The following is a 20,223-nucleotide window of genomic DNA, read 5'->3' on the forward strand; positions in this document are numbered from 1 at the left end:
TATTAAAATAAAATTAACTTATATATTGTATTAATGTAATTATTAAAGTAAAATTAATTAAAATTTAATTATGAAAATAAAATTTATGAATTAAAACCAATTTAACTTTAATTAAATATTAATCATTGAAGAATTTTAATTTTAATTTTAAATTAAATTCTTAAATAATTAATTTAATTTGAATTATTAAATCAAAATTAACTTAAATATTATTTTTATCTGATTCAAATTTTATTATCTTAAACTTTGATTATATTAAGCGATAAATTTTATTTTAATTACATAATAGTAAATTACTATTAGTATTAATCAACTTACTTTTGATTATTAAAATTAATTTAATTTTCATTATTTAATAATTAATTTTCATTATTATTATACTTTTCATTATTAAATAAGTAAGTTAATTTTCATTATTTGAACAAAATTAATTGAAATATTGTGTTAATCTTATTATTAAAGTAAAATGAATTCAAATTTAAGTATTAAAATAAAATTTAATTTCTTAATATAAACCATTATAAACTTTAATTACATATTAATCATTTATTAATTATTACTTAATTTACTTTTAAATTTTAATTATTAAACGATTGATTTCATTTTAATTATTAAAACAAAATTAATTTAAAATTTTGTATTCGTCTAATTATTAAAGTAAAATAAATTTGGTGTTGATTCTTAAAATAAAATTTAATAATTAAATTGAAACCATTTTAATTTTAATTACATTTTATCATCTATTAAATTATTAAACGATTAAGTTAGCTTTAATTATTAAAACAAATGTAATTAAAATCTATTCATATAATCATTAAAGTCAAATAAATTCAATTTTAATTATTGAAATAAAATTTAATTGCTGAATTAAAATCAGTTTAATTACTTATTAATCATTTATTGACAATAAAACATTACATATCGAATTTAATACAATTATATTAAATGAATGCACTTCATATTCATGAAGGATTCATTATAGGATTCATCAATGGTAAATTGGGATTAAACTTCCATCTGAAATGAAATCTTTTTTGTTTCTTTATTTGCAGATAAAGATGAAGTTATTTGCGATGAGGCAGATGGACAGATAACGTATCGTACCGATAAAAAGGATTGTACCAAATATTACATGTGTGAGGGCAAGAGACGCCATCATATGCCTTGTCCACAGAACCTTGTGTTCAATATTGAAGAGAGCGTTTGTGATTGGCCAGAAAACGTTCCGGACTGCTACATATCATTGTCATCAGAGAATCAGTGATATATGGATCTTTATTCAAACGCTAGGAGTATCTTATGTCATAAAGAGGGTCACATCGGGGTATGACTGCGGTGCCAACAGGGAGTGAAGTTGAAGGAGTAGGTGATATCTATTTCCTGTTATAAAAAAAAGTGTCCATCTTCCCCATAGGGTTTTATAACTGATATGGATTATCAGGGGTCATCTTGCCAACTTTCTCTGGAGAACTGTTTCATAACGGACTTCATACGTTTACAAATTATATCTCCAACGTTGGGTAATATGAATTTTCGTGTACATTGAATAGCAAAATGGTGACTATCTTGAAAAAAGCAAAAATATCTGAATTTCGATTTAAAATATACTCTAATTGTATTCGCAGCCAACAGATGGCGTAAAAAAACAAACCTTGTTGTTGCTGTAATAGTTTTAATAGAAAGAAAAAGAAATAGTATTTGATGATCGAAATTTTTTAATATTTTTGTTTTCTTATCTACGGGTGTCGATTCTTCTATGGCCAAGTCTTCTTGAGTGTAATTTATATTAAAGAATAAATTCGTAATAAATATTGTTTTTTATTTATTTCATTCGTTAAAAAATACATCCACATTATACACACGTTTCTAAAAGTATTATAAAAATAATCTCTCTTTTCCCTTAATATTTGTGTTCTTTGAAACCACCTTCTATTTCTACGCTTATTTATGTCCCCAATGGAAGTGTTCTATGGGTTAACCCATTTAGATTTTTAAATGATTATTTTTAAAAAAATGCCAGTAACTTTTAAATTGCATGTCTCTAGCACTCTTTTACTAAAAGTTATTTGCATTTTCATGGATTCTTATTTAAAATGATCAACGTATACCTATCTACTTCCAGAAGGATTTCCAGCATGCGTACCATTTGTAATGGTGGTAAGAATTACAAGCAGATGGCACAAAACATTTTTCTCTTAGCTTGAAGAACAATCATTACGTATAAATGTACAAAAGGAAAGAAAAACAAACAAAATCCTCTTTGTGAGAATTTTTACAATGAACGCACAATCAAAGCTGTTGATGTATCTAAAATAAATTCAATTTTTGCGCCCATAATTAAGCTCTGCCCTCTGACGTCACAAAACAACTTTAATTTTCCATAGCAGCTGTAATTCTTACTTTCGTGCTAATTATGGATCTTTTTGATCATACTGATGGTAGCTGGGGTAGTTTTAAAGTTCGCTAACTTAAAGACACAAATTTAAGTCGAATTGATTATTTTTATAACCATCCACTTATTTGTTGAACTGCTTTTGTGATTTCTTTGTGAACTAGGGCACTGATCGTTCCCGAATGGGGGGAGTCTTTGTAATCGGGAGGGGGGATGTGAACTTCTTCGTTTGTGATACCCGAATACAAATCACATACACTCCTTCCACGCAGAAAGAAATTACTCCTGTAAGCTAGAGGCAGTGGAAAAGTTTTACTGGGGATGTTCAGTCTAAGTCCTCCGTTGGTCGATAATGTTGGACATTTATAAACGGATTCGGGGGTCAAAGGTTGCTTTCTAGATTGGCGAAAGAGGGTGGACGAACCGTGAATATTCACATCAATCATGTCCAACGAGTGTTTTGTGTTTTTCCTATCGGCCGAGTGACTTCGAACGATTTTCCTGAAGGAGGAAGATGGCTGTTGAGAATGTTGCCCTTTCGCCCTTTCACAGCGTCCTCTAGCGTTACTGCTATTAATATCGGGGTAATTCCAGTTGATCCCTCCGTCCGAATCGGATTCGCTGAGGGCCGAATCCACGTCTTTGTCGGAGTTGTGCTGTTTATCGACACACAGATGGGAAGGAGTTTTGTCCACTTGTGGGAGATAATCGTCACTTCCGGTGCGAAATCCTATTGGGGGACGGATGGTGGGTATATCTATCATGACCTCTTCACATTCGGCTTGGTCGCTCTCGTCTTGAAGAAAGATATTATCCACCAGACGGCTGAACCTTTCCGATTCTGAGAGCAACAGGTCAATACTCTTCTTTTCTTCTGGAGGAACTTGACGGAAGGCCTAAGGAAAAGAAAAATAAACATTACCACAGAGTCAATGAAGATCTGTGTTGACAGTTTTCATTGTCAAGACAATATTGGAAAATCTTTCCCAATCATATTTAAATTAAGAAAATAATAAATTTGTAAAATCTTTGATACTACCGGCTGCTTTTAGACCACCAGTTTATTGATGAAAAGTTGTAGGTTCATTGCGTAGAGGAATAGTTAGTGAACGACCTTGACTCGCCTAAAGAAATTCTCTCTACTGTAGTGACATGTTTGCATACTCGAATTTCACTAGAAACCCTATGTCCATTCGTAGACCAGCAACAGCATGGTTTCTACCTCGGAAAATGTGTTTCCACCAACCCGATACCATTTTGGCAGTTTGTTTTGGAAGTGTTGGATTATCGACAGTAAGTTGAGTCCATCTACACTGATATCTCAATAGCCTTTGACAAAGTACCACATGAACTGTTACTCTGGAAACTAGAGCACTACGGAATCCGTGAGAACCTACTCACCACCAATTCATCAGAATGTCAATATATTTCGTTTCTCTTTTTCCTGGTCTTTCTCAGTGATCAATCCTATATTCAATAAACTCCACGGTATGTTGAAGAGGTGCAATCAGATCAGCGATTTTACAGTTTTCTCCAATAATGGTCGTTTTGATGCGCATGTGCAACAACTTAAATATTAATAAATCTTTATTGCAGCATTGAAAGATTTACATTACAATAACATTAATGGAAAATTATCCTCCAGTTCCAAGATCTTTCAAGATTTGACTTCTTTAAAAGTTCCACTTTAGTCTGAACCCTGAAGATTCTGAACTCAGAATCTGAAGCCCCTGAAGATCCCATAAAATAAACTTACATGTCGGTGTTTCCTCTTCAGATTCTGATATCACATAGGCTCACTTTGGAGTTGCCATTTCGTCCAACATAGACTTCTTCAATGATCCTCTGTCAGTGCAAGTCTTCATCAGGAAATATTCCACCATTCTCTGTCCAGTGTAACCATTGGCGAATCCTAGTTGTAATACACTATTTCTTTAAATTTAATTATTTAAATTTTTCAAAATATGTTTTTCTTTTTTTCTTTCCATTCCCAGTCAGCTATTTAACATTTTTAAATTGGCAGAGAGAGAGAGAAATAAAAACAAAGAGGATAGGAAAGAAAGGGGGGAAAGGGAAACAGAAAGAGGATAAAAAAGAAAAGCGATAAAGTGGAGAAAAAAGAAATAGAAAGAGGATAACAAAGAAAAGAGAAAATTTAAAAAAAGAAAAAGAAAGAAAAAAGAAAGTGAAATAAAAATATAAAAAGAAAGTGAAAGACCAAGAGAAAAAAAAAAGGAGGAGAAGGAGAGACGGAGAGAAAGAGAAAGGACAGAGAGAGAGAGAGAGGGAGAAAGAGATTAAGAAAAATAGAGTAAGAAAAAGAAATTGAAAGAAAAATAAAGCGAAAGAAAGAAAGAGAAATAAAAAGAGAGAAGGGAGAGAGAAAGTGAGATGGAAAGGAGAGAAAGGAAAACAGAGAAACAGGCTAAGAGAGAAAGAGAATCTCAGAGAGACGGAAAAGAGAGAAAGAGAATAAGAAAGAAAAGTGAAAGTAAAGAGAAAGAAAGAAATGTGGTGCATTTCTTTCTTTCTAACTCCTACCTTTGACACTGCAAGTTCCCCTTTCAATGACGTCACTTCTTCGTTAAGATTTTCGCATCGGTCTTTCAGCTTTAAAAAAAAAAAAAAATGAAAGAGGAAAGCTGTAAAAGAGATAAATTGAACACGGAGAAAATATTAGAAAACTTCACGCTTTTGTACATAAGAAATCAATTTAAATACCACGATTTAAAAGCCATTTATTTACAGTCTGTTATAAATTTCCAGAAGTGCTCAGGGGCCTCTGGATTTCTCTGATGAGGTGTATTTATCCCCAACTACCATCTTGATTCAAGATGGCGCCCTCAAGAGGAATAAACACCAACAGCCACTCAAAATTCTTGTTCATCTTCCACACCAAGCTAAGTTTGCAATAAACATATGCGAAATTGTTGTTGTTGGTTTGATTTATTGGTGCAAGGGCTACTAAGGCCATAATGCACCTATATATCAAAGAGTCCTAAGAAAAAAAATTATGGGAATTTGTTTATTTTGAACAGTAATTTTTAAACAAGATTAAAATAATTATATTAGGCGTTGATTGACTGAAATAATTACCTCCATTTCTATCTGCATGAGGTTGATTTTGTCCTCCTCCAGTTTCTGAAAGAGAAATGTAATGGGTTAATGAACTTTAGAAGTATGTACATCACCTTACCAAAAGTATAGAACTAATAATTTGTATAATAGCAACAATACATTACGTTGCAAACATCTGCAACGACGTGGAAGCAATATGTAGTAAAAGGAAGCTTCATCTGCAGTCTTCAAGTCTTCATTAAATTCACAATGTCCCTAAAAAACTTCTCGAAAGATCCAAACAAATAAAAGTCACAGACAGCAGATTGGTGAAGACTATACTCAATCATCCAATTTTTCAATTGAATATTTGGGTTATTGAGTATAGGATGGAAAGAGAAAATTAACTGAATAGGAGATATTAATCTTCAACTGATGGCGCAGAAAATTACCAAAAGTCCATCAAGGAAAAGAACTTACCTTCAAGGCTCGGCGAAGTATTTCCACCTGAAAAGACAAACATTAGTGTAGTGAATAAATACTGTAAACATGAATACATTTAAATATTGTAAATAAACAACAACACTCAATTATAATTGGTTATTGTAATCAAGTATTGGACAGCACTATTTGAATACCCACTTGGGTTTCATTTGGACAAAGCACATACAGAAATAAATCCACGTAAACTTTCGGGGACTGTATATATATCCCCTTTGTCACTGTAGAAGCCTGCTCAGTGGCTTCATAAACCCAACTTATTTTAAGGTACCATCCTAATTCTACAAGCATGACCGTCCAAGAATTCTACAAGCCACCCGAATCTGTACACTCTAAAAGTTACTTGCCGATAATTCATCACAAAGGTACTTGGGGATAGGGTTGCAAACGGGGTTAAGGGCCCTCGCCGTCCCATGGGCCTTAATCCTCCTAGATTGAGGACCATGGTGAGGCGCATCCAATGCATCCCAGCATAGAATATAAACCATATTTTTATGAATATTCTCCCTCAGGAATCCCTTTTTGTAAAGATATTTTGTTACTGCTCAATGTTCCTTTTTTTTTTTTTTATTTATGTAGGCTTCAACTCCAATGACCAAAAAAAAAAAAAAAAAAGCGTTGTAAGTTACACTTAGTGTCCAGAAAATTAGAATCATTTTGCAACCTTGGTATCAGGTAAATACTATACGCTTTCCTGGAGCTCCTTAGTCGATCAGATCATAGGAAAGATAGGTGATCTTTCCAATTTTCAGAAAGGTGCTATTGTTGAAGGACGTTTAGCAGGAGCCACAACTGAAATTGATGAAATCCACTTGTGTGAAAAATCGAAAGATTCGGCCGAAGTGGTGCCACCAACGCCAACAGTGGACTGTGGAACAGTAGAAAAAGATTATGTGGTTTGATGAGTCTTATTTTCATTATTTTTCACCAGTGGTTAGGTGGAAAGCTCATGAAGACATGCATGTAGAATGTCTCGTGTACACCACTTAAGCGTCTGGAAGTGGTATCATGGTATGATGTGTTCTGTCGCTACAGACTGGATCCTCTCATACCATTAGAGGGTCCTATTACCTCCAATGAATATCTTTCTATCATATCGGACCAACTTCATCCCTGCAATGATTCATTTTTACTCAGATTGCGATGGTTTCTTTCAGAACGACAACACAACTGTCCACCTTGCAAAAATTTTATCTAAATGGTTCAAGGAAAATTCCCAACATTTCTACCCTGGCCGCCTAATTCTCTAGATCTGAATCCAATTGAAAATGTCTGGAATATGTTGGAAAGAACAGTTCGGCTTCTGATGGAATCAAGATAGCAGAATGGCCAAATCTGAATCTGGACTCCTTCAGACACCTAATGGAACTCATGTCACGACACACACAGGCTGTAATTCGGGCAAAACGTGTCCCTACTAGATATTGAATAAATATTTCTAAATTTTTGGCCAATGAGTGTATGAACTATAACGTTTTATGCATCTACATAAAGCTTCAAATTATTGAAAACTAATGTATATAAGCACCCAAAGTACACCATCCTTCTTAAAAGGACACGAGAAATTTGAAATTTGATCATTTATTATTTTGAATTCAACAATTTCGATGTTTATCCCCTTCAAAGTACTCTCCAGCCACGCCTATGCAGCGCTCCATTCGTGATTTCCAGGATATAAAACAGCAGCGAAAGTCCTTGGAAGATATCACCTTTAAATGCTGTTCCTTTAATTAAGTCCACAAAGAAATGTTAGGTAAATTCAGTTGGGTGTAAGTTACCAACCTCTTGCTGCAGTTTCTTGTTTTCTGTTTGCAGCTGCTGCTTGATTCCAGACACCGACTCCATGTCGACGTAGTTGACCTTCCACCTCTCGATTTCCTGCCACACTTCATCATCGCAAGGGACCTTTTTCTCCCGCAGTTGCTGAAGAACAAATGAGAAATAAAATTAAATTAAATAATTTAAAATTAAATACGTAAAAACGAATAAAATGATTTTAAAATAAAAGTATAGAAATTAAATTAAAACAAAGATTTTAAAAATACATTAGATTTAAAATAATAAAAATTCAATGATTACAAAAGCGTGTGCTCTGTGGTCGGTGTTTCCTGTTTCTGAAATGAAAGATGTTTTCCTCTTTCATCCTGGATAATCAGCACTCGTGGGTAGCACCGTTGGTAGGAGCCTGGTCCTCCCCACACCGGGTGGAAAAGACCTGAGTTCGATGAGGGGAGGAATTTCTATGGGCCTTTCTTCACAACGTGGCCCAGTTATTCGATCTCAGGCAAAACCATGCTCCATTGTGTCAAAACAATGGAGCACGGTTTTTTCTCCAGGAAACTCGGGATTTTCGTCCAGCAAAGAGAAAATGGACCACACGCAATTTACAGACAATACACGGAGCAATATGACCTTAGTCGCTAAAACTCCTGAAACCCCATTACAACAACAACAATTGGAAATCAAAATGATCAAAATAAAACTCCTGAAACCCCATTACAACAACAACAATATCTCCAAATACTTACTTTGTCCAAAGTACTAATATTCAATCCTGCCTCTTCTAGTTCACATTGCAATCTAATCCTGTCTGCTGGTCGACACGTGTTGTCCATAATTGTATTCAGAAAAGCCAGAGTTATCCTCTAAAATAAAAGCAAACAGAACATTATAGTCTTCTTAAATTCTTTAAGAAATCTGAAAGGACATTATTACATCAAAATTTCTTTATGTCCCCACCAAAAGTTTTAATGCCAGACTCCAAAAAGCAATTTTGTTATCAAAGCGAACCGGAGTAATAATACAACGAAGTATCTCAAATCCAGAACTAGTTGTGATAGAAAGATGAGTTTTTTGTTTGTTTGATACCTTAAGATCTCTATCGCAACCACAAAGATTTTGATTTCGATCTGACAATTTATTTTCTTGCTCTGCAGCGTTGAATGAAGTGAAGGGTCACAATGGATAAAGTAGAATATAGATCTGTGATTCAGTTCCTCTTTCTGCAAAAGAAAACATCCAAAACAATCCATGAAGAAATGGTCGCTGTTTACGAGAAAACTGCCCAGGTTACAGTGTTGTTAGACATTGCTATTAACAATTCAAATGTCAAAGAACCTCAGTGCATGGTGAAGAAATCCCAGGATTCCCAGCAACTGCTGAAACAGAAGAGAGCATTGGAAAAATTGAGGCATTAATCTTGGAAGATCGCCGTATTAGCATCAAAGAACTAGCTGCAGAGCTCCAAATTAGTTTAGGGTATGTGAAGAACAACATCCATCAGCAGTTGAATACTAGTAAGATATCTGCTAGATGGGTTCCCAGATGTTGTCGATGTGCCAGGAAAAGGAAGAGGAGTTTTTTTAGGAGTACCGTGGATTAAATTTCGGTCCATCGATATGATCTTGAAACTAAACGAACGTCAAAACAATGGAAGCATGCGCAATCACCATCGCCAAAAAGGCATAGGTGCACCCAACTGCAACCAAGTGCTGCAAGGTGATGCTGTCAGTTTTTGGGATCAGCATGGTGTAATAGTGGAAGATTACCTTAAAAAGGGCTGGACTGTGACGATGAATATAACCTTCGCTAAAAGAAAAAAAGACGGGAAAAGCTGCCAAAAAAGTGTTCATTCCTCTCGCATTCCTCCCTGCGCATTCCTCTCTGCTGGATGAGGTGGGCCCACCAAAGTGGTTTTGAAATATTGCCACATCGTGCTTATTCTCTCCACCTTCGTATTTCTTCCTCTTTCTTGTCCTTGAGTCGTTTCTTCGTGGAAAACACTTTGCTGATGAAAATGAGGTGATTTCTGTTGCCAAATCTTGGTTTGAAGGACAGTTAGAGGACTTCTATAAAACTGGCGCCTGCGTAAGTGTTTTGAAAGGCAATCGCTGGACTACGTGGATCTACAATCTCTTGTCATTTAATATATTTCGTGATATTGTGCAGGTTCAAGAGAGCGATGTGCAGAGTTCTCTACCAGCAAGTTTATACTACTCGCCCCTTGCCAACCATAAATAGATGGATCGCAAAATATTTTGATACAGGAAAATTTTATTACCCTTGGATATAACCAAAGCCCAAAGTAAGTGGTAAGAAAGTATTTTCCAAGACTTTTCTTTCCTCTGGAGTTACATCCTAATATTAGAAAACTCTCGCAGTTTTTTAAACAGAAAGTTATCTTCAAGATTGAGTATCACACGTATTCTATTTAGTAAAATTAGATATGAATGGACACTATTTAGCAACTTTTCGCCATTTTAATCCCAGCTCATCATGGGAATACACCTGTGTACACACACACACACAGTATGGACATTATGCGCAGTAATATTTGTTAAGCCAGCTATATTTGCTTATAAACTTTTCAATTTGATCAATGCAGCTGTGTTTGAAAACCATTTTCCTTCCTTCCGCATTGTGTCGATGACTTGGGTACATAGTAACAATCTTTAGTTTGAATTCTTTTTTTTTAATGCTTACCTCAAATCCAGCCGGTACTGTACTGTTGCCATGCAAAATGGACACTAAGAATTTAAACCTGACTGACTCTCCAAAAATCATCCTTACAGAAGACATAGCTTCCAGCACCTGATGATGTCCAATTGGTCCGGCTCTGCACGTCTTAGTTAGTAACTAAATAAAATAATTATTGTGAATTATTGGATTTTTCATTAGCCACACATAGAGGGAGCTGTAATGTACAACAAACAAGGCAGACGAATTGTAATTTTAAATTCTTAATTCGTATTTATGGAAGGCTCCATTCCACACATAAAAATATCAAAATTGAAATTAAAATAAAAATAAAAATTAGCAGCTGTTAAAATTTTATTTTTTAATAATGAAATTAAAATAGAAAATAAAATTCTGCATTGTCTGTCAAGCTATTAAGTTTCCCGTCATGCATTGCGCTGGTGTTTGTTAATTTGGTTTCATTCTACTTATTAAAGCAAAGTAAATAACGCAATGCATGATGGGAGTTAGGAACGTCATCCATAATTACAGACATTTGATTTGAATAAATTGTGCTGCTAGTTGATATTAATAATACAAAATATAAAATTTTATGAAACGGTGAAAGCGGGTATTATTTTGATACCTACTTCGAGCGCCACCAAACGAGATTTACTGAAACTACTCATGATGCAGACAGCTATTGTAGACAGGCCACTGGCATGGTCTATCAACTTGGTTATGGCTTTCTGCAAAAAAATCAAAATGGTATCGGTATTTATAAACACTCAATGAATTAGGATAGAGTGAAAATAGAGCGAAAAACTTAAAAAGTTTTGTGATATAATCAGAATTATTTGGAAAATCGCCAGGCCCAGTGTAAAGTCTGGGAGTTAGTGGTTCTCAGACAATTTAAAAAAATTTAAATTCAATTTTAAATTTCAAGAATTACTTTAAATTGTTTCAATTATCTAAGTTTTAAATTTAAAAATTTTAAATTATTTAATGTTATATTTTATTGTAAGTATTTAAATTATTTAATAATTTATAATTATTTTAAATTTTAAGGATTACTTTAAATTGTTTAAATTTAGATAATTTAAATGTAATAATTTATAATTATTTTAAATTCAATTTTAAATTTCAAGAATTACTTTAAATTGTTTAAATTATCTAAGTTTTAAATTTAAATTTTTTAAATTATTTAATAAGTTATAATTTATTGTGAGTATTTAAATTATTTAATAATTTATAATTATTTTAAATTTTAAGGATTACTTTAAATTGTTCAAATTTAGATAATTTAAATGTAATAATTTATAATTATTTTAAATTCAATTTAAAATTTTAAGAATTACTTTACATTGTTTAAATTATCTAAGTTTTAAATTTAAATTTAATAATTTAAAATTTATTGTGAGTATTTAAATTATTTAATAATTTATAATTATTTCAAATTAACAGTTTTAAATAAAGATAAATTATCTTTACAAAGATTAAAGATTAATAATCTTTAAAATAATAATCTTCAAACGTATTAATTTTTTATATATAATGATCTTTAATAACTCTTTAAATGACTAAATATTAATAAGGCAAATACATATAAAAATATAAATAAATATTAGATTAGTGGATAAAATAAAATGACATTTTTCTTTCCCTGTGAGGATGTTCAATGATTTTTTTCCTGCAATTATTTTAAAGAATATTTTTAAAGGGGGGAAAAGCATTATGTATTTTTATTATTAATGTAGGATCTTTATCTTTATCAGAGAGAGAAAGAGAGAATTAGGAATTTCCCTGAAGGAAGCGATAGTATTACGTTGATAGTTGGTAACTAAGACCACTACACGCCCTCAACAAAGTCATAAAGGAGGTTGGGCCACTACCACTGAGCTAATAGAGCTGAAAACGTCTTGTAAGAGGCTCCAGATAAAAGACCTACAGGAAGTCAAAGGAGGCACAAACTTTCCTGGTCCGTTAGACAAATTTAGACTTCACTTTTCCAACGTTCTACGCCACTGGCCATGACATTATTTGTACCCACCCAAGTGTATCCTTTATAGGAAGAGAAAGGACAATACCCTCCTAGATGCTGTGTGATAATGCACATAAAATGCGGCACATAATTCTATTGGGATTATAATTACTGGTTAACCCACCAGGAGCCTTGTGTTTACTTATTTTGCCATTACTATCTTCCCTCACCGTAATACCTTACTTATCTCTGTAGTCTGTCAGCTACCCACCTGAGCAGAAAATCGAGTTTAATGGACCGGCTAAGGAACACCAATTTCTTTGTAATGTGGGTGCAGCAGATGTAGGCTGTGGAGTCAATCACAATCGTATAGGAGTATTCCATTTTCCCAAATTCTCAAATTAAGAAGCCTGACTTAGGACTTTCGATCCTCAGGGTTTATTATACGAATTGTTATAGTATTTTTAGGTGCATCACTGACTTAGACCATATTGCACCTAATTTTTGCATTTAAATTGCGTGTGTTCTGTGGTCGATTTGTCTGTTTGTTGGAAGAAAAACCCGAGTTTTTGTGAGAAAAAATCATGGAATCCTCATCTGAGGCCAACTAATTTAGTTGTGAAAAAAGCTTATGAATATTGCTGGTGTCATTGATGGGATTATAACCTGGGCCATTTTCACCCTGAAGTGGGGGGGGGGACAGTGCTTATATGAACTGTGCTGCTCACGAGGGCAACATAGAATTGAGTGCAGCAGAAAAAGAAAAATATCGGGAAAAATTACCAAATAAATATTGTCTTCAACAATTCTTGAATGTCTAAAAAATCTCATTGCTTAGTTGTGAAAAAATTACAAATTTAATGGCTTTGTTTTTTAAAAAATTCAAAATTTTAATGGTTGTCTCGTTTAAAAAATTTACAAATTTTAAATGTTTTGTTTAAAAAAATTTCCAAATTGTAATGGTTTTTTTATTTAAAAAATTAAGTTCAAAATTTTAATGGCTTTGTTGTCTAAAAAATTCCAAATTTTAATGGTTTTCTTGCTTAAAAAATTTAAAATTTAAAGGTTTTATTGTTTAAAAATTCAAAATTTTACAGTTCAAAATTTTAATAGTTCTGTTGTTTAAAAAATTCTAAATTTTAATGGTTTCATGTCTAAAAAAATTCCAAATTTTAATGGTTTACTTGTTTATAAAATTTCCAAATTTTAATGGTTTTGTTATTTAAAAAAATTTCTAAATTTTAATTGTGTTGTTATTTAATAAATCCAAATTTTATTGGTTTTGTTATTTAATAAATCCCAATTTTATTGGTTTTGTTATATAATAAATCCAAATTTCAACAATTTTTTTGTTTAAAAAGCTTTTTTCAAAATTTAAATTTACTCTTAAAAAAACTCGAATTTCAATGCTTTACTGTTTACATTTTAAACAAAAATGTAACAAAAATTACAACATAATTTCTGTACTTTATGGTGCAACTCGTACTTTTATTTTTATACTAAAAAATTTATCGAAATACTAAAAAAATTTATTATATTAATTCAAGTTTATTTATTTTATTAATTTCAAATTCATTTAAATATTTTAAACTTTAAAGTATTTTATTAGTCATATACCTTTTTGATCCAGCTAACGAAAGCTAAAATATATTATTAATGTTTTAAAAAATATGATATAAACACAAATAAAATAAAAAATAGACGAAACTTGAAGAGATTAAAAAAACATTTTATATATAACCATAATAAAAAGTTAATGGAGACTCTCATACATAACCTTCCACTTTTATTATTGCAAATAGCCTCTTTAAAATTTTAATTATAATATAATTGTCATGAGAGTAGTGACGTCATTTCAGTGATTGCTTAAGATCATAGACTTGAAAGTGAAGTTGGGCAAGGAGCAAAAGGAATCGACTTCCTATCAAAAAGCATTATTTGTAACAGAACAAAAACAGAAAAGAGGACACGATGTTTGTTGGCCATGTTTGTTCTTGCCAAACCCAAGACAATAAAGTAAACGAACTCGCAATCCATTTCTATATCGGATTTTGTCTTTGTAGACGCGAAGAGTCCTACTTCCTTCAAGAGCATGTGTTGATTGTAAATATTTCATAGACATTTCAAAGAAATCAAGACATTGCAAGACTTAAGAATTGTAGGTTTAACAATGAGGAAAAGAGGTCATTTCGTGGTAGGAAATGTTCCCCAGTTGACCGAGCGGTTTCTCTAGATCCGAAAACGTGTGAAGCCATTCTGGAGTCAAAATCTGAATTATATCATTCTCTCGCATCTACGCGGGAAAAAGGATCATGGAAACGAAACCTTGGGTTTATGGTGCATAAAGACTTCTCCCATACACTCTTCCATATTGATAATATTAATTATTATCTAAGTTAATCAGATATTATATAAAAATAAACTGGTTTACAATCAGTCCTTTGATTCTTTCAGACTTTACAATCAGTAAATAAGAAATTTGTAGGAGTGGGAATGCAGTAGCATACGCTCTTTGAGTAGATGGGGGTTCGAATCCCCGACTGCTAAATACGGTAGATCTTCCAACCCGCATTAGACCAGTGTGGAAGATTGCGGTTCATTTCCCTCAACATGAATTTTTGAGGAGGCTTCCATCTCGCAGTGGATTGATAATGGCTGCTGATTACCTTTTTTTTATTATTATACCAAAAAATTAGTGAATTCGTGCTCAATATACACTCAGTGATCACTGAATCATGACCACTCTTATGAAAAGTGAATGCGATCCGTTGACCACGTGAGGTACGACAGTGCGCAGTTAGTTGAGCTACGTAGCATAGATAAGGTGTCAGTGGTTCAGTAGTTAGTAAAATTCCGAGCGTGATGGGTAAAAAGAAGGATTTATCGGACTTTGATAAAGGACAGATTGTGGCTGCTCGACGAGCTGGTGCCTCGATTTCCCAAACGCCTGAACTGATGGAGTGTTTGAGAGAGACGCCTTAGTTAAAGTGTACCAGGACTGGCATCAAAATGGTCAAACAACGACCCGACGGCAAAGGTCAGTAAAAGGTTGATGTTAGAGGTGAGCGCCGGGTCCGACGACTCGTACAGGCGAAGCACTGTTGAAGAGTTGGCTACCCACAACATGGGCCAACCTGGAACGATATCTGGCATGACCATACGCTCGCACGTATGGGCTACACAAGCAGACGACCCCTACGGCATCCTCTCCTAACCAAGGTTCATCGGCGTAAAAGACTCGCCTGGTGCAAACAGCATGCAAGTTTGACGTTAGAAGACTGGAAGAAGGTGTGCTGGTCGAATGAGTCACGTTATTTACTACACACCGTGGATGGTCGTGTACGAATTTGGCGTCAACAACATGAGGCTCTTGATCCATCATGCATGGTGTCAAAAGTGCAGGTCGGTGGAGGCGGTTGTATGGTGTGGGCATGTTTCACTGGCAGGAACTTGGACCCCTGGTTCATGTGGAACAACGTATCACTGGTCTCCCCTATCGTCAACTGCTTGCTGAATGTGTACAATCCTCTAAGTTACACTTTTTCCCGAATGGCGATGGTGTCTTGAAAGATGACAATGTGCCGAGCCATCGGGCACTTGTTGTGCAGGAATGGTTTGAGGAGTACAGTTCTGACGTCCAGCATATCGACTGACCTCCGAAGTCCACCGATATCAATCCCATAGAGCACTTGTGGGACACTATGGAAAGGCATCGATACCACCGTGCTACAGCGCAGACAATCAAAACAGAGAAGGCTTTTAGTCCATGCCATTTGAATACACGTGTGAGCGTGTGTTGTGTCTTATGTATGGTGGCACCTAAACGTTAGTTCAACTCCACCATGGTACACTGTGATGAATCCAGAAATCTGTAAAATGGCCATGCTCCTATCTGGCGTTCCAATTATCTACTATGGAACAGCGATTACCAAGATGGCTGCTTATTACTGCCCGTCCACGCCACGAGGAGGCGGGGCACAATAATGCGCATACTATGAAACGAAAGTGACAGGTAAGAATCCTGCATTCATTGGAGGAAAATTCAAGTCAGTGGATGCTAGAAGATCCAGTACCACTGGGAGCCCAAACCGGTGATACCGCAAAAGAAAAAAAAAGAAAAAAAAAAAAGAAAAAAAGTAAATAAATTAGAGTGAGTCCACGTGTGGACTTACTCTTCTTTACTTATCAATCCACCCCTTGTTCGTGGAAAGTACCCAGGAACAAGGAAGTGGGCCCAAGGGTCTGCTCGGATAAATTTTTTTATAAATATTATAAAGAAAACTATATCAAATGATAATAAATTTATTATATAATAATTATTATTCTACAAATATTATTGTATAAATTATATAATTATATTATATTTTATGTTTATTAGTATTAATTAATATAATATAATATTTATATTATAAATTATATTAGTATTATTGTGTTAAACTGTAAATTTACTACGTTTATGAGCCAAAGTATTGTTTGGCTGGTTGGTGATGTCACTACCACCGTCTAGGAATAACGTAACCAAGCAGCACAGCATATCTAGTGACGGCACGGGCAAATGCCGATCACTTCGTCAGTACGAAGCTCGTGAAGCACCGTTCCATCAATACGAAGCCCGTGAAGTTCTGCCCTGTCTCCTTTGGGGAAAGGGAAGGGCTTCATGGAGAGTGAATGGAGAATAATTTGCGACGCAAGAAAGGCAGGGGGCAGCATGTCAGCAACTGCAGGCACTGTCGGCTGTTCGAGAGCTGGCGTAGTGAAGGTGTGGTCCGAAGAGGTACACCCAACCCAACGTGCCCGGATCAGGAGATGAATACTAGTTGACAGTTGAGGTGTACGGCGGTTGGCACGTGCTGTCCGACCAACAGATGGTTCTCAGATAACAGCAGACTGCAACCAGGACGCACAGAGAAATCTTTCCGAGCACAATATCTGGCTGACGTTCTTGCGTATAGGTCTACTGAGTAGGTGCCCACGTTGACACCGTCATCGAGAGCTTCGCCTGCAGTAGACGCGGAGCACCGTTCTTGGACATTAGACAACTGGAAAAAGTCGTCTGGTCTGACGAATCAAGGTTCCAATTCCATCATGAGGATGGATGGGTTCGTATTTGATGGCGAGTTGGTGAGCAGCTTCAACCAGACTGCACGTGGTATCAAGGTTTGGAGGATGTGTCATGAACATCACTGGGCCCACTCATCCCCATTGAACACACCCTCACTGGCAGATCCTCCCTCGGCATTGTTTCGGACTAAGTTTCCTACTCGGTTACCGTGCATCCAGATGCCACTGGATTCTTTCAACAAGAAAACGTCCTGAGTCACTAGGCTCGCATTGTGCAGGAATGATTGGAAGATTATGCCAAGCATTTCGCCTGCTCTCCTGGCCACCAAATCACCCCCCCTATCCCCCGACATCAGTCCCACCGAACATTTGGGTATGTGGTGGAATGCACCATTCGCGAATCCACGCCAATGTCTCGCTCCATTGGTAAACTCTGGAATTCCTTCTGTCCAGCTGGTCAGGAATACCTGAGGAAGCCTTCCCGGGGTCTTTGGAGGCGATGCCACACCGGGTACAAGTCGTTATCAATGCGAAAGGCGGCCCCATAGGTGGTCATAATGTTTTGGCTCATGAGTGTACGTACTTTGATGTATGCATATCACTAGGGTCAGCACTGATGAAATTCCGGTAGATTCCACAAGAAAAAAGAAGCTCAAATTCCACAAGAAACAATGCGAAATGTTATTCGATTTCTGTTAGCAAATGTCAAATGTACTGAAATTTATTTTCCAGCTGACAGACAACGAATCAGGTGTGGTAGTAACTTGTACATGAGGCCAAACAATGCGAAAATATAGAGGTATCCGTTCAAAGCACAACGACTGTCCATCATCAAATTGTTGATGAGACAATGAAAGCCAACGGATGGATGACATTCCATCAAATTACAAACGAACTTGATATTTACGTTTCTTATGTGTCGGCCATCACATTATCTAAGAAGTTGCACCACAAGAAACTGTCACGGACAGGTTTACGTCTCTAGACACCAACTTCTATTACAAAGGCATTAACAACCTTCCACTGCGCTGGAACAAGTATTAGAACAATCCTGGTGGATATATTGAAAAAGAATAAAATTATGTTACTATGGTTAAACTAACATGTCAACATGGCAGATTCTAACAAGACCTGCTTTGTTTTTTTGGCTTTTTGTTATGGTTGTGTGAATCGTTGTTATTGGAGTTTTAGGAGCATCAGCGACTAAGGCCATGTATATTGTCTCTAAATTACGTGTGTTCTGTGGTCGATTTTCTGTTTTCTGGACGAAAATTCAGAGTTTCCAGGAGAAAAAACCATGCTACTCTCGTCTCAGACCGACTAATTCAGCCACGTTGTGAAAAAGATCCATAAAAATTCTTCCTCTGATCGATGGGATTCGAACTCAGGTCTTTTCCATCCAGTGAGGTCATGTGAGTAACTTTTCTTTTGTAATTTCAAATAGATGGTGCATCCAGTTTGCACGCTTTCGGAGGCAACTTATTCGAGTGTTCAGCAATCCGCTGCCCACAGATGAACTTCATAAGATCCAGTCTTCTGTTATTCCCTGAAATTTTATATTTGTATCTTCTGGTTCGTTTCACTTACAAAAGAGAACAGTTCTTCCTCTATCATTTTGCTCAACCCATTCCAAGTCTTTTGTCAGATTTGGTCAGTAGTCCAAAATGTAATGTTCAAAATGAAGTTTAACCATCCAATTGTACAATTTAAAATAAATGACGTCACACAGTTTGATTTATATAGATGAATAAAATGAATTAGCAAATCAACATTCAAATTGTACTTACAGAACTAACTGTGGTGGCATTTAGGCACAGAAGACATTCGTATTCGTTGGTCTGGAAGAAACGAAGGATAAAATTAATATTTATTGTTCCAAAAGGAAATATCTTTGTGTAATACAATAAGAAAAAATTGAGTAGACAAATAGAGTTTTATTTTACTTTTCCATTGATTTTCAAAGCCCATATAGAGATTGATCATCAACTCCAAACCCCTAAAGCCCACCACTCCAACCCCAACGAAAATTGCTCTGCCATCTCGAGGAAAATTCTCTAAACTACCAGAGATGGAAATAAATTACAAGCAGAGGATTTTTATTCGCAATCTTTGATCAGTAAATGGACGAGCCATCCGGGGCTGGTTACGTGGGGGGAAGGAACCTCCTTGGAGAGCAAGATGAATGCCCGAGTCTAAGAAGTAACGTTACTCTGTCAAATCCACAAAATTTAATCGACAATAACAATAGAGTCGAGATTCGGGTCAAACACGCGCATGCTAAGAAGAGAAAAAACAAAATGCATATCAGGCGAACTTCGGGTCAGAGATAACGACCTTCAACAATCAACTGGCAGGCGGAAGAAAAAGTGTAGGCCTGTTTGCTTTGCACGTGTCCGGCGGACAGGTATCAGGACGACCTTAAGGGGTCCACCTCCTTAATATATAATGACTGATGGTGGCTGAAACTTATAGTAGTCCGATGAAGATGTTGGCGACTTCCTTGTGGGGGAAATTTCACTTGCACGCCTGCTGTCAATGAAGATAAATCTCTCTTTCTCCACCATGGTAATTCACCTGACAAGTAGAGAACCCCCACAGGGAGGGTAAAAGGGGGGAAATATGTATTTAAGTTACATGTGACAGAGGATAAAAAGTATTGTTTTTCTTATGTAGTGTATAAGGTGATGTTCTTTTAACCCTTAATTGTGATGGTGGGAAAAAATGACATTATTGTTGGTGGATGCTGTCAGATCCCATATAGCAGAATGTCGAGGGA

General features: G+C 35.3%; 2 protein-coding genes across 3 annotated transcripts in view; one reads left to right on the top strand and one right to left on the bottom strand.

Moving 5' to 3' along the window:
* LOC150076845 (putative chitinase 10) overlaps positions 1 to 1,634 on the top strand; it is a 43,357-nt gene extending 41,723 nt beyond the window's left edge. The window contains exon 17 of the mRNA XM_090385614.1: positions 1,053 to 1,634. Coding sequence (XP_090241740.1) covers positions 1,053 to 1,264 — 212 coding nt within the window. The 3' untranslated portion in view covers positions 1,265 to 1,634. The remainder of the gene's footprint in view (positions 1 to 1,052) is intronic.
* An 868-nt stretch (positions 1,635 to 2,502) lies between these two features.
* The window catches only part of LOC150076846 (formin-like protein 1), a 64,687-nt gene continuing 46,966 nt past the window's right edge, over positions 2,503 to 20,223 (bottom strand). For both annotated transcript variants that reach the window (XM_090386318.1, XM_090386317.1), the window contains exons 5-13: positions 19,235 to 19,285; positions 11,056 to 11,154; positions 10,433 to 10,585; positions 8,479 to 8,595; positions 7,733 to 7,873; positions 5,930 to 5,956; positions 5,489 to 5,533; positions 4,934 to 5,002; positions 2,503 to 3,288 (exon numbers count right to left, since the gene is read on the bottom strand). In XM_090386318.1, coding sequence (XP_090242444.1) covers positions 2,503 to 3,288; positions 4,934 to 5,002; positions 5,489 to 5,533; positions 5,930 to 5,956; positions 7,733 to 7,873; positions 8,479 to 8,595; positions 10,433 to 10,585; positions 11,056 to 11,154; positions 19,235 to 19,285 — 1,488 coding nt within the window. The remainder of the gene's footprint in view (positions 3,289 to 4,933; positions 5,003 to 5,488; positions 5,534 to 5,929; positions 5,957 to 7,732; positions 7,874 to 8,478; positions 8,596 to 10,432; positions 10,586 to 11,055; positions 11,155 to 19,234; positions 19,286 to 20,223) is intronic.

The sequence above is a fragment of the Mastigoproctus giganteus genome, chromosome 12 (genome assembly GCF_048544385.1).
Source record: "Mastigoproctus giganteus isolate SK-2022 chromosome 12, ASM4854438v1, whole genome shotgun sequence".
NCBI classification, from domain to species: domain Eukaryota; kingdom Metazoa; phylum Arthropoda; class Arachnida; order Uropygi; family Thelyphonidae; genus Mastigoproctus; species Mastigoproctus giganteus.